This window comes from Melitaea cinxia, chromosome 11 (assembly GCF_905220565.1).
Source record: "Melitaea cinxia chromosome 11, ilMelCinx1.1, whole genome shotgun sequence".
NCBI classification, from domain to species: Eukaryota; Metazoa; Arthropoda; class Insecta; order Lepidoptera; family Nymphalidae; genus Melitaea; species Melitaea cinxia.
Genome location: NC_059404.1, coordinates 2,569,031 through 2,583,651, shown reverse-complemented (window position 1 = coordinate 2,583,651; position 14,621 = coordinate 2,569,031). Strand labels below are relative to the sequence as shown.

General features: G+C 32.9%; 1 protein-coding gene across 1 annotated transcript; it reads left to right on the top strand.

Annotated features, from left to right (window-relative positions):
* The first annotated feature begins 1,811 nt into the window (after positions 1–1,811).
* On the top strand, positions 1,812–13,552 carry LOC123657563 (lipid storage droplets surface-binding protein 2). The gene is made up of 5 exons (XM_045593086.1): positions 1,812–1,935; positions 2,790–3,022; positions 9,903–10,089; positions 12,067–12,204; positions 13,047–13,552. Exons 1-5 carry the CDS (start codon positions 1,812–1,814, stop codon positions 13,280–13,282), a joined length of 918 nt encoding a protein of 305 aa, XP_045449042.1. The 3' UTR covers positions 13,283–13,552.
* The last annotated feature ends 1,069 nt before the right edge of the window (positions 13,553–14,621 follow it).

The window sequence follows — 14,621 nt, the reverse complement described above, 5'->3', positions numbered from 1 at the left end:
GATGTCAACGAATTGGCAATAAGGAGCGTAACACTAAGGTCATCATAAGATGATAGCTTGTCATCTGCTAGATTTAATGATTTGTTGATGACTCTGAAAGGATGGACATTGTTCATTTTCAAAGTTGATAAGTCTAAGCTTCATTTCACTACTATGACTAAGGTCAACCGTATCTTGATTACCTTGTACATGAGACAAAAAAAACTTACGGGACAAAAACAGTGTGGCGTTAGTGTTGGTTTGGTGCCCTCGACTAATCCTTCTATTGTTCGCCAAGGAAGTTCACATTAAGTAATTCTAGTAAAATGTATTAATACTCATAATACGTGTATTATATTTAATTTAATGCAAATTTTTTATATAACTATGTTTATTAAAAAAAGCTAGCAACATAATATTTTAAATAAATCAAAATCTCAAAAATGTCTGTCTCCTCTTTTGCCTTTGCCATTTTTATCAATAACCATCTACAAACAAACCGGTAACAACACTATCGCTCGGCGACAGTGACTTCTCGGAAATAGACTCCGATCAGTCGCTCGACTGATCCGCTTATTGTATGCGGGCGAGCGGCCTGTGCTGGTAAACAAATCGAGTCAACACGAACGATAATATTTGTAATTTTTAAGTTTAAAAAAGGTTTAAAAGAAGTATACAAGTAATAATGTGATTAAAAAATACTTACGTATGAAAGGTAACGCCATGTTTTAGTAAATTTGACGTGGCAGATCTTTTTTTGCAGTAAAAAACAGAACAATTTGGCATTTTTTGAAGGACGTTGATTCAATCGCGCAACTAGATTTAGTCTAGTGATCAGTGCGGCGGCAACTAGTTTTATTGTTTGCATATGGCCATTTGGCCTTATACCTTGACAGAGGGGAACGCCTGTACATGGCTACTCCCCTCCATGTTGCTCTTTGGTTACAGCGAATGTAACTAAGCTAATGTTTACACATTTAAAATATCATGTCAATATCAAATTTCAACTTTTTCTCTTAAGTACTTGTAACTTTGTTTAAGTAAAATTATAAACAACAAATAAAAATCTTTATGTATATTCGTATGATGTATTTTTCTGTAAAAAGAGCGAAATTTTTAAAGTTGAAACACTGTTTACGACTTTTTTGCTTCATTCATTCACTCTTCCAAATCTAAAGTGCAAGTGTCAAGTTGTCAACCACTCATCACACTCGTGATAATAACATTCACTCAGTATTCGCTTAATAAATCGACTTTCGTTCCTTTAGTTCCTCATTTATTATTTGTGAGTTGCTCAGTCAGTACAATATTTTAATTGCTAACTATTTATTATAATAAAACATAATCAGCAAACTTTATACGATAACTAAAATAAGTTTTAGTGATTTTGTTGTTTTGAAGTCGTTTATAATTGTAAGGTAAATATGAATTCTTATTGCAACAAAGTGTAATACAGCCCTCATTAATTTGTAACTTTTCCTTTCGTCTGGTACATACCTATCTAATCATTTATATTTCTACGTTCTCGTTTTGATATTTTAATGATATAATTTTTTATTTCTCAATTTGTAACAAAACGTATCGTTTATTCTAATAAAAAGTCACTTTGATCCAAATAACAGTAAAATTAAATTACTACCCACTTTTTAATAGTTATTTTTGTTAAAAAAAAAATTCTAATTATTTAATTACCTACAATCATTTATAAAAATTGTTTTATTTTAAGCATTACAAATCTTTCATAATATGAAAAATAGTTTTGATGTCATTACTTTAAATTCTTGATAAATAAGGTCCTTTATCTATAAAAATTCTATTTTTTTTTTCACTAGATGGCTACAGAAGTGGGACCAGCTTCCGGAATGTCTCAGTATCAGTCCGTGCAGAAGGTTATGGCTCTACCTACAGTAGAAGCAGCCGTTGGACAAGTTGGCGCTTTCTACAATAAAATAAAAGGTAACAATGCATTATATTATTGATTTTCAATTATTTTTATTATATATATGTGAAATTTGTAGAATGTAGGGTCTACTTGATGGAGATACCTAGTTTAACAATCCAGTATAAAATAATACAAATTGTAAACTAGAATTACTTTAATTATTAATGTTCTAATTTTTTTCTTAACTTTATCACCAGAACAAAGAAAATCCTAAAATTTTTGGTAACTACCCTCAATATTATACTTTCTGGTTAAAATAAAAAACAAAAATAAAATTGTTTATACATCTGTATAAACAATTTTAAGTAGTTAATTCGGTTTTTCTTTTGTTTAATTTAACAACTAGAAAAAAGAAAATGCATTGATTTACTCTCTGTATCTATCCTCACACTATCACCTTGTGGTTTCACTCCGAGTGAACCACAAGCTACAAAAGCCAGAAGCTGTGACCAATGCACCTGCTCATAATGTTCAAATTTAAATGTAACTAGCTGACCCGGCGAACTTCGTATCGCCTAACAGTGACTTTTAAGTATTATCACAAATCTTTTGTATGGAAGTATAGAAAAGTGTTGTTTTTAGACTTTTTCAGGAAATTAAAATTTTTTTTTTTAAATTTTTCTCTCCGTAAGAACCATCCTCGTACTTCAAGGAATATTTAAAAAAAAGCATTAGCGAAATCGGTCTAACCGTTCTCGAGTTTTGCGCTTAGCAACACATTCAGCGACTCATTTTTATATTATAGATATGTCACGATTTCAATTCAGTCTGTAACACCACTGCTGGGCATAGACCTCTATCTCCACATAGGAGAAGGCTTGGAGCTTAAGTCAACACAAAATGTATCAATGTCTTGTAATTGTTATAGGTGCACACTCCCTATTAGAATGGGCGTTATCCACAGCAGAAGCAAGTGTAACATTCGCAGCGAATACCGCTGCACCCTATGTGGCTGCACCAATCGCAGCTGGAGATGCTAAAGTTGCAGCCGCCATTGATGAACTCGAACGCAGAGTCCCACTTGTCACTGAACAACCGAAGGTTATCGTTGAGACAACAAAGCAAGCTGTGCTTGCCAGACTTGCCCCACAGTTGAGTAAGGTGAGTTTTTATAGCATTTCTATTTACACTTCCTTAGTTGACATAACTATTCTACAGGAGTTATTTACTGCTCTTATTGTCTTATATATGGAAATAAATAAAAATCTGTGTTATGTCTTATTGATAAAAAAGTGTTCTTTTGAATGTTGGATATTACTACCTTACTACATTTTTCCTGGCCAAAATATAATGTCCAATAAGGTATCAAAATAAACTATTTAAACATATTGTTTTAAGAGATCATTCGTTTTGTGCGCTTTTGGTTTAAAGACTACTATTGGTTTGGTAATAAAAGGCACCTGCTTATAATAGCATCTGCTTCATATTATTTTCAAAACGATGTCATAGCCCTAATACTAAAACGTGTCACATTTAAAGATTGTCTCTCGAACCATCTAACGCTAGTAGAAAATATAGCATTAGTACCAGCTGTAATGTATTGTGAAATGAAGTATTAAAAAATTAAAAATAACTAAATCAATATAAAATAAATAAATGAACATGTCTATTCCAAAGTTCATATAAGAATTATTCAGATGAGGCCTTAACATGATAATGCCAAATTTTTTAATGACACATTTTGATTTCGTGTTTTAACTAATTTGATAACTGCCAGACATTGTTTAGGTGTCATTAGGATAACCTAACGTGGTTATCATTTACTTTATTGATATAAAGTTGAACTATTTCTTTTTTTTTATACAAGGGACAAATTACTGTCAACTAATCGTAAGTCTAGAATTAATGAGAAGTGTGAAAGTTGCCACCAATTAGATATGACAAAATATAGGTCCTTTTATACGTTTGATAATTATCTAAATATTCATGACCCCACTAACTTATATCAAACTCTCAACTTCCGTTCGCCTCGCCCGATCACACTTTTCGTAACGTTCTCATCGCGCATTCAAAATTTTTTTAGCAATTTTTGTAAGTTGGACAAAATTAATTTAGACAAATTTCGGGCATTCGTTATATTAACACAGTGTGGCACATTAACTTACTGAATCACTCGGACTTATGTTCTAGCGGTCACGGGTTCGATCCCCGTTCATTAAAAATGCTTGTATTGGCCATAAGATATTTTTATACCTCTACCTAATTTTATTTAGATAGGTTCAACCTTTGTGGTCATTGAGTAACAAACATTCAACAAAATTTTCGCACTTATAATAATAGCGAGACCTGTACGAAACACACGATAATGCCTATAATAATTCAGTGGTGGCATTCAACCGCATGCCACATAAGATAGGATCGTGATTAATATTGTCATATTTATATAAACGTAACCTCATAACATAATCTTAGAAGGTCGACGAAAACAATATCAAATAAATGGTACACTACATACTTTGATAAAAATTGTCTAAATATATTAATGTTTTTTTTTTTTCGCTAGTTTGAAATAAATATTAATATTTAAAAAGTTATCTAGAAGTGTTCCTCTTAATGTCTTTTTAACCGACTTCCAAAAAAGGAGGAGGTTCTCAATTCGACTGTATTTTTTTTTCTTTTTTTGGAACAATGTTTGTCAAATATGGATCGGATTTAAAAAATTTTAATTATGTCCTTTGAAGGTAGCTCCTTAGTAAAAACTCATCATAAATATATTTATTAATTGTATTAAAAATCTTGTAGCTAAAGGTTACTCTTAAAAACATCAGTATGTTTGTCATAGTGACAATATTTCAATTTAGGAAGTACAGTGTAGGTATGTCTTGTCCTACTGCTATAAATTTATGCAGTTTATATTCAAACTTTAAATACCTTTTAGACATTAAATAAATTGCGTATTTATGTTTTGTGCTCACATCCGCTCCGGTTTGTACGTATATAATTATGATAGTTAAATTACAAAAACAACAGAATATTGGGCAAGTAGGTACATATATAAAAAAATCTCTAAAACTTTTTGAAGTAAAACTTCTTTACGCACGATTGACTTGGGTAGTAAGCTGGTGAAAATGTGACGAGAGCGTTACGAAAAGTGTGATCGTTCGAGACGAACGGAGCAAGAACTTTCGTATATCTAAGACACAGTGCAGGCCTATTGTACAGAAGTTTTACTTCAGTGTGATCTAACGCTCACTGGTTTTTTTAAATTACTAACTAAACATTATTTCATAATATTAAATTGTTTTAATCATACGAGTTACGTGCTAAAATCTGCGTATGACTGGTTAGTTGGTTGTACTTAAGTATCGAGTGAACAAAGTTCATCCTATTTACATCAGTGTTACTCATCATATTTGGTATTTGTTTGTCTTTCCTTAGAATTAACGGATCCATGCTATACAACTATTTATCGAGAAATATTTAAAATTATGATTTTGATTTGTATAGTAAATTCATAATTACATATTCAAAATGTTTCCAAAACACAAATTTTTTAAAAGGAACAGTTGTGTTCTATTGAGAATGTTCTCTTTTTTCGAAGTCCTGTATAATTATAGGAACTTATGGCGGCGAATTATCAACCTAGTTAGGGTGTCGTATTTACTAAAAAGTTATTTAAGGTTATTTTAGTTATATATAGGATAGAAACTTTTTTTAAATTAGAAAGTTGAAATAAAAGAAAAAAATATTTCAAGGTCATTTCATAGGTATATAACCTATGCTGACCTTGATTTTTTTTTAAGTTAAATGTTCATGTATTAAACAACCTATATGAATAATTCTTAGCATTAGGTGAGTCATAAGGCAGGTGTTACGAAATGAAAATTGATATAGCTTCACTTTCTTGCGAACTTTAGACAAGTAATAAAATTAAGGCCGGTTGGATGGAGAAACTAGAAAACAGTAAAAAACCAATATTTAATAAGTATAAACATATTTTTTACGACATCAATAATTTGCCTTTATTATAAAATTGATTATCAAAATCATGTTAGACGTATATCTCACAGAAAACGCTTAGACTCAAATATAATTATGATTTTTTTTTAAGTAACGTTACATCCTAAATGATAAGATAATGTTATAGTGTTATCGTATGCAACGTACATTGAACCGGACTTTAAATAAAAAATATCGTCATCCGTCTCAGTATCCTGTCATATTTATTACTAGCTGACTCGGATAACTTCAACCGCTTCCGAATGAAATAAGTTCAATAAGTAAAAAATACACTAAAATATTATCTACGAAAAACACATTCCAATTCACAATTTCTGAACATACCCTATTTGACAAGTAGGAACCGTTGTATGGTAGAATTAAAAGTAAAAAAGAAACGGTTTTTTTTTTCAACATTTAAAACGTCTTTGGACTTCTACAGATATTTCAACAAAAATTAGCCAAAACAGTCGAGCCGTTCACGAATTTTTCAAACGTCATTTTATTTTTATTCTCTTCTAATATATAAAATTCTCGTGTCGCAGTGTTTGTAGTTAAACTCCTCCGAAACGGCTTGACCGATTCTCATAAAATTTTGTGTGCATATTGGGCAGGTCTGAGAATCGAACAACATCTATTTTTCATCCCCCTAAATGTGTTGATTACCCAGTCCACACCAATTTTTTTTTTAATTTTTATATAAATTATTTAATTTTTATTTTATTATGACTTGGCGTTGAAAAATACATACAGCCCTAAATTTTCACCCTTCTACCACCAACCCCTATTTTTAAATAGCGTTTAGCGGCAAGACAACGTTTGCCGAGTCAGTAGATCTATAAAAGTGCACCGCGATGTTATTTGGACTCACGATAAACCTGTTCGTCGTAATAAGTGACCTTGTTTTGTTTTGTAAGCTAAGTTAGGAGTAACGTTTTGTATTACACGAGCGGTATGCGGTTCGACTTGTTGTTGAAACCTGACAGTTATGTTACTGTAGTGTTGTATCTGTTTTATTTTCACTCATAATTGTAATTTTATAGAAATATTTAACAGGCAATTGTAAAATATGACTGCACTTTTATAATACAAAAAATTAATTCAATGATACTTCATTTTACTTTGAGCCAGCTGCCACTTTTTTGTCCTGAAAATAACGAACACAAAAAGAGAAATATCCAATTTGATGCAGTCAGTCGTTCGGTCGTTATGGTCGTACATAAATTTCATTTGTATAATGTATGTAAGGGAGCATCCACTTTTTACGTGAGCTATTTTTCGATCAGTTTAGACTCCTCCCCCCCTTAGGTGAGAGTTAATGAGATTTGTCTGGACCCCTTCCCCCCTTACGTGAGAATTCTTTTGAACTAAATTATTTTAATAGCCATGAGATTTATTTTAGCGGACAAAATGAACATTCATTTTTTTTTAAATATCTGTAATATTTTATATGTTTTGAAGTTGAGGTGAGATTTTCGATTATCCCCCTCGGTTTAAATGAGATTTGGTGAGATTTCATTGGACCCCCACCCGCATTCTAAGCTCACTTAATTAATGGATGTCCACTAACATTTCGGTGATTGATTTTTAATTATATAAAATGAAAGGTATCATTGGATTTACTAACTTATTGAATTATGGCTTTACTTATCAACCCCCCGTGACTGGTGAACTAAATTCTTTATGCTAGACAAATAAAAAATTTCAAAGCAATATGGAATTAAGAGATTGTTTTAGTTTACTTAATTTAACGTTACACCAAGCATACCTCCACCTTATTGTAGGTATCAAGGAACCAAGGACAATAAAAAAAAAAAATGAAATACTACAAAGATTGTGAAAAAAATCAAAGTTCAAAATGTTAACTTCCTTATCTGCAAATCGAATAAAAACCTTATGTGTACCAAGTATTTTGTTTACGACGACCAACTCTTATTGAGTATCGTTCATATTTTTATTTTTAGTTGTTGCGTTTAAAAAATAATAATATTCTTTATTGCATACTACACAAAAATTAAACTTACAAAACACTATTACATAAAGCAAAACTTAAATCCTAGATGCCTAATAAAGCGATCTTATATCTCACGTTAAAGTCAATGTAATGCTGTTTCAGTGTCGATTCTTTTCTGCACAATTTATATTCCAAATCGGTGGTAGTTTTGCCATAACTATTCATCACTTTAGCCTGTCGCAGTCCACTGCTGGACATAGGCCTGCCTAAGTTCGCGGCAAAAATGGCGCGAACTCGTGTGTTTTGCCCATAGTCGCCACGCTGTTCAGACGGGTTGGTGACCGCGGGGCTGACTTTGTCGCACCGAAGACGCTGCTATCCGTCTTCGGCCTGTGTATTTCAAAGGCAGCAGTTGGTGGTTATAATGGACCATAACTATTGAATAATTATAATTTAGAAAATGAGCTGGCTGAGCTTATTGATGATGCTTTTGAAGGCTACTTGAATAAAGAATTTTTTTATGCCTAATTTGGTCTAGAATCGCAATTCTAACGTGTCGTATTTGAAATGAATTAGTTCTTTCTCGAACAGTCTCGTTTCTCGCGCTTATTAATTAATCTTGTTCAAAATCTGTCTCACGGCTTATACAAATGACTGTTCTAGTTTTGTTACTTATGATCTTATGAAATAGATTTCAATTGATTTCAATCTAATTAGTTATGAGAAAATAAATAATAATAATATAACGCGGTTATATAAATGTTTATTAAGTTCATGCAAGTATAATTGTAGCTAGGCGTCGAATACTTGAAGTATGAAAAATAAATCTATTGGGTTGCCAAGAAATCTTTTGACGAGTACCTACATTAAAAATAAAAACTGTTTGCTAAACTTTTTTACCACTAGAATAGCGGTTAAGAACAGATTTTGTTTATATTCTGCTACTGAGCAGTCTTCCTCCAATAAATTCTTATTTTTAACCGACTTCAAAAAAGGAGGAGGTTACTCAATTCGACCGTATATGTTTTTTTTAATGTATGTTCGGGGATAACACCGTCGTTTATGGACCGATTTCGATAATTATTTTTTTGTTGGAAAGGAGATATTCCTAGTTTGTTACCATGATAAGGAAACCAGGATCTGATGATGGGATCCCAGAGAAATCGAGGAAAACTCTCGAAAATCCGCATAACTCTTTATTGGGTGTACCGATTTTGATGATTTTTAATTTAATCGAAAGCCGATGTTTATCATGTGGTCATATTTAAATTTCATCGAGATCTGATTACAACTTTTGGAGTAATGAAGTAAACTGAGGTAGGGCACAGCAGAAATTTCCTGCTCAAAATATGGAGCAGCCCGACTGGGGTAGTACCTTACAGAAGATCACCTTACAGAAGATCACAGCAAAATAATACTGTTTTCAAGCAGTATTGTGTTCCTGTTGGTGAGTAAGGTGACCAGAGCTCCTGGGGGGATTGGGGATTGGGTCGGCAACGCGCTTGCGATGCTTCTGGTGTTGCAGGCGTCTATAAGCTACGATAATCGCTAACCATCAAGTGAGCCGTACGCTTGTTTGCCGACCTAGTGACATAAAAAAAAAAAATCTTTCATAATGCGCATTTACTTGACATTTTTTTGTCTACCTACGTTGTATTACTTGTCGATATAATTGACGTCGGTTTTTCTTCGTTTGCCTGCAAACACTATTATTTACTTAATTATTTAAAATATTTTTTGTAAATCTCGGAGAAAATCTAGCTAAATAGGCGTAATATTCAATTTAGAAATAGTATTCATTGTAATAAGGGTTTAGTGTTCATATTCATCAATTTACAAACTGTTTTTTTCTTTACTGACAAAAGAAGTCTTAGATACCTATAATGTTAGCCCTTTCATCTTTGTCCTAGTTTTGTAAAACTTTAAATATTGATATTTATTAAAAGAAAGCACAGCCACGAAGTGTACACATATTTAGGTTTATGATCTGAATCTGAACAATTGTATTAATTACGTTTCTTTTAATTCGTCACTTTTAAAGTAAGAAAAATCAAAAGCCGTCATAATCAAACTAATAACTCATAACAGGTATACGGTGCGCGTGATGTAGCGGAGCAGCGCGTCAAGTCCCTGAAAGAGCTGACGTGGGCTAAGGCCAACGCTCTGCTGTCCACAGCGTACGGACAGAAGGCCATGCACAGTGTCGACTCGGGTGCCACTTACGCGATGCAAATGTTGAACCACTACCTACCTCCGTCACAAGACGAAACTAATGGTGAGTGAATATAAAGTTGTAACTACCCTCAGTACAGAATGAAAATTATTTAAGGTCTTGAAATACAACATAAGTACAAATTATGGTGCACGGTACAGTTTATTAGACTTATATTGTATCGGAATAATTCTTTCTCTGATTTTTATAATGTTAAATAAATAAAAATAAATTGAAATACTTAATTGACTATTTTTTGACTACCTACGTTCCATTATTTGTCGATGTCAATTAGTCTCTTTTATCGCATACGAGCGAACACAATTATGTAGCCCTCAATTCTAGAATTATTTTAAGGATTACGTAGTTAGTCGAAAAGCATCAAAAATCAATATAAACAAATCACGTTATGACTTGCTGTATGATTACTAGTGTATCAAACATGCACATACTTCGTTTAAGTCTAGAGTCCAGAGATAAAAAATAATCAGTTTTTATATGTTGAGTAAGATAGACATATCTGATAAATCGCTTCCCCTGACACAGGAAAACACCAATGATTTTATTGACACTGCTTATCACTCTGACGTAGTAATCGCTGATTTTTCATAATGGACTAGAACATTCTAACGAACTGTTCCAATATAATCTTATCTTTGATGTCCTTTAAACAAAAACCGATTTTTACACGCTTTTATAATGTAACAATTAACATTGGTGCATTTAAATTAATCTTTAAATATATTTACGAATATTGGAATTCAGAATAAGTCTTTGTTATTTTAACAATGCATATCACAGAAAACAAAGCTGTGACTAATATTAAAATGTTATATAAATATGTTCTGGAGAAGCCAAGATGGCTCTGTCAGTTTTAAAATTTTATATTTCTGAGAATACCTGTATGATTCTAAAACATTCTGAATTCGCCAACTCGTGCTGAAGTATTAGTAGATTGAACTTTTAACTCTTTCTATCTGGAACAGAAGTGGACTATAAGCAAACTATTACAATAATATGACCAGACTACTTCTTAAAATAGAATTCTATATATCGACTTTATGTAACTGAATAAGTCACTTATGTCATGCATAAGTCATATATAAGACGTGTGTGGACATTTCATGTGATGAAATGGAGATAAAAAAATTAACTAGAACTTCAAACGCATTTGGTTTAATGGCTTTCAATGATTTACTCTGGAACTTGATTCCTAAAATAGAATCACGATATGTCCTCATGATCACTCGTGCCAACAACGTTTCCAGCACCGGGTCGTGACCTGCTACTGGGTCACGAAAATACAATACAGAATCATGTTATTATGTATTTTATATATTTACACTCATAATTTCATAAATGATGACGTAACATATTTCATAAAATATATCGTGAAAAACTCAAAAATAACGGAATAGTAAATAAAATAGCTTGAGACTAAATTAAAATGCTCTATTTGTTTAATTATATAAACGAGATAAAAATAAAACTGCGAGTACATTAAACTGTGCTTCAAAACATTGCTCAACTCTAGTGCTACAACCACTAGAATTGAACAATAAGATACGATAGATTGTTGCCTCTTATCTTGTGGGTACATTGGTAAAAGCCCAAAGTACCTACGTGTCTCATTAGCGTCTGCCAATAACAATCTGATACACCCACTTACTTGGGTCCCTTTATAATAATTTTTGGATTAGACGATAGTACACAGTTAGATATATACCCCATATAATGTTATACTTTTTCGTCACTTCGGCCCAGTTTGATGGTCCCAATTGATCACTTCTAGCCCAAACTTGGGTAACTTGGTCTGTGTAAAAAATATAAGTATTGGAATTAACTGCCATACACATACCCCATAAAATGATATTTTCAATATTCGGGACCGATTCCATGACAAAGCTCCGTTTGCCCAGTGTCCTAGCCCAATATATACTATTATATGTAATTACAAACAATTTTCTAGCGAAAAGTATCATCATCACGTGAATATTGTACCACTAAACCTAAGTAATATATTATTTCCGTTGTCACCAGGCGTAGGCTCGGAAGTAGTGGCGGCGGAAAGCGACCCCGCGTTGCACACGGTGCAGACGGTGCGCCGCCTCAGCGCGGTGGCGGCGCGGCGCGTGTGGGCCAACCTCGCGGCGCGCGTCAACCAGCTCCGAGACAGCGGTAACTTTACCCACATACCACGCCTGCTTCACTCCCACTACGTCGGTGTCCAGTCGAGTGCTTTAGTCACTATAATACTCGCTTCTGCATGCTAATTTTGGAATTGTCTCAGCATAAATTTCATATATATATATATATAAATTTCAAGTTTTTATTTAAAAAATTAATGGATAACGCTTGTTGTTCGGTGCAGGATTACATAGTTGATAAAGATGTGAGGATTTAGTGATGCTGTATTTTATGCAACATGTTACTAATTTTGTACTAAAACACAGTTTATATATTATTTTTCAAAAGAGTAACTGTGGAGTTTCTTGCCGATTCTTCTCTGCAGAATCTACATTCCGAATCCAGTGGTAGCTTTACTTTCACAAAAATAATAATTTGTTTTTAAAGTTTTCATTTGTAAAATGACGATTCGATAGTGCTTTTGGGGCCTATTTGAATAAAGCTGTTTTTGATTTTGATTTAATCATTTCTATGAGTCAAGTATGACATACAAGGGGCATTTAATAAGCATTACTGGTGAAGCGTTGGACTGAACTTCAAAATTACTATGTCTTATTTTATGTTCTGTACTTGCTCAATGAATAAAATACCTTTACCATAAATTGACCTTCCTAAATAAAATTCTGAAGCTTATAATGCTATTGAACTAAGTTGCGAATTACGCTCTTGTTGTTAGTCTAAAAAGTTGGCAAGAACAACTTTTGTTATTCATATTAACAATCAACAAACTACGTTCTGTATTTTGTATTAAATATTAATAGTCATTCTTAAGTCTCATAATTTGGGTTTAATAAACTATTGTTGATTTTTATACATGTATGTATGTTTAACAGGTATCGAACTGGATGTCCGTCGCTATGTAACAGCGCTCCTAGCAGCATTGCACCTCGCGAAGGTGACAAGCAACCAGCAACAAAACGAGGAAGCCAAAGAGCCCAAACCTCAAGCAGCCGCTGAGCCCTCAAAGGATGACCACCAGCCTACCACTGAAACCAATGACTCAGCTCCCACAACCACCGAGCAAGTCAAATCTACCCCAGAAGCAAAATCTAATAGCGAGCATGAATGATCTATATCAATCTTTTTAATTTTATCACTTATAATGTACGTTATTGTAATCCTATGTAAAGCCACACTGACGGTAAGCACCTTACCGACATTGTTATGGCTATATTATTAATATATAATATGAAATGTATGAGCTCTATGTAATCAAGGCTGATGGTCTTTTTAAAATGTTTATTATAAGATTTTTAATTGAATATTTTTATTATTGAACATTTTGGATAATAAAATTTTATATGAAAGACTGTGGTTTCAATAAAACTCTGGATAGATACAACGGTTTATTATTTAAAAAATAATTACAGATTATTGATGCGTACATCTTTGAAACAGTTAGGCCCATATATTTATTAGCTGTCTATTTGTATATTGAGATATGGATATAGATATGGAGAATTAATTTTTAAGAGCTACCTTACATCAACAATATAGTTGTTTATCTAAAACCAGTCTCAAATAGCGGAACGTAACGTTTTCTGAATACTGAATCTAAATAACATGTAGAAAATAGACACAAATATAACAACGAAAGTATAAAGGTCCTTAATCTTTGCCGTAACCAGAAAAGAATGCTTATAAATCATACTACTCTCACTCCTACCATCCGAGTCAGTTGTAAGGGAAGGAATAAGTAAATTACAAAGAAAATATCCTCTTTTAAGGACCTATTTAGCCAGTAGCTGATAAACTGTATTTCTTACATATGAAACGGATAGGTTTTTTTTTAACAGCAGTAAAATTACAAATCTCTTAAGAGCCTTTTTTACCGGTTACTCAAGATTAGGATTAATAAACTACAATCTTAGATTCGCAGTTGCAAATAGAAATATCTCGAAAATGTAGTGGAATTCGATGGTTAATACCAATAATATATAAGCTTATATCTGTTGGATACCGTCATACGTCAAATAGCTTTTTTTACAACTAGGTACGGCAGACCTGACGGTAAGCGATTACCGTAGCTTATAGACGCCTGCAACACCAGAAGCAGTGCAAACGCGTTGCCGACCCAACCTCCAATCCCCTCAGGAGCTTTGTTCACCTTACTCACGACAAGCACACAACACTGCTTGAAAGCAGTATTATTTAGTTGTGATCTTTTGTGGTCGAGGTACTTCCCGAGTCGAGCTGCTCCAGATTTTTGGCAGGATGTTTCTTGCTCTACTCTAACTCAGCGTACGGTAAGCGGTGAAATAGGCCCTCAGGCTATGAACTCGTTTTATCTCAACTAATAAATTAGCTTTTAGATTAACATAAATGATATATAGAAATGATGATAGAAGATAGATGGTAAAAAAGAAAAAATATATCTGCCCGATACCTTTATACATAAGATCATTTTA

Bases quoted from the DNA above. Each gene is read 5' to 3' on its own strand.
- LOC123657563 (XM_045593086.1), top strand. From the start codon at position 1,812: ATGGCTACAGAAGTGGGACCAGCTTCCGGAATGTCTCAGTATCAGTCC. The intron at 3,023-9,902 runs GTGAGTTTTTAT...AACTCATAACAG, and splicing joins TTGCCCCACAGTTGAGTAAG to GTATACGGTGCGCGTGATGT. The intron at 12,205-13,046 runs GTAACTTTACCC...TATGTTTAACAG, and splicing joins CAACCAGCTCCGAGACAGCG to GTATCGAACTGGATGTCCGT.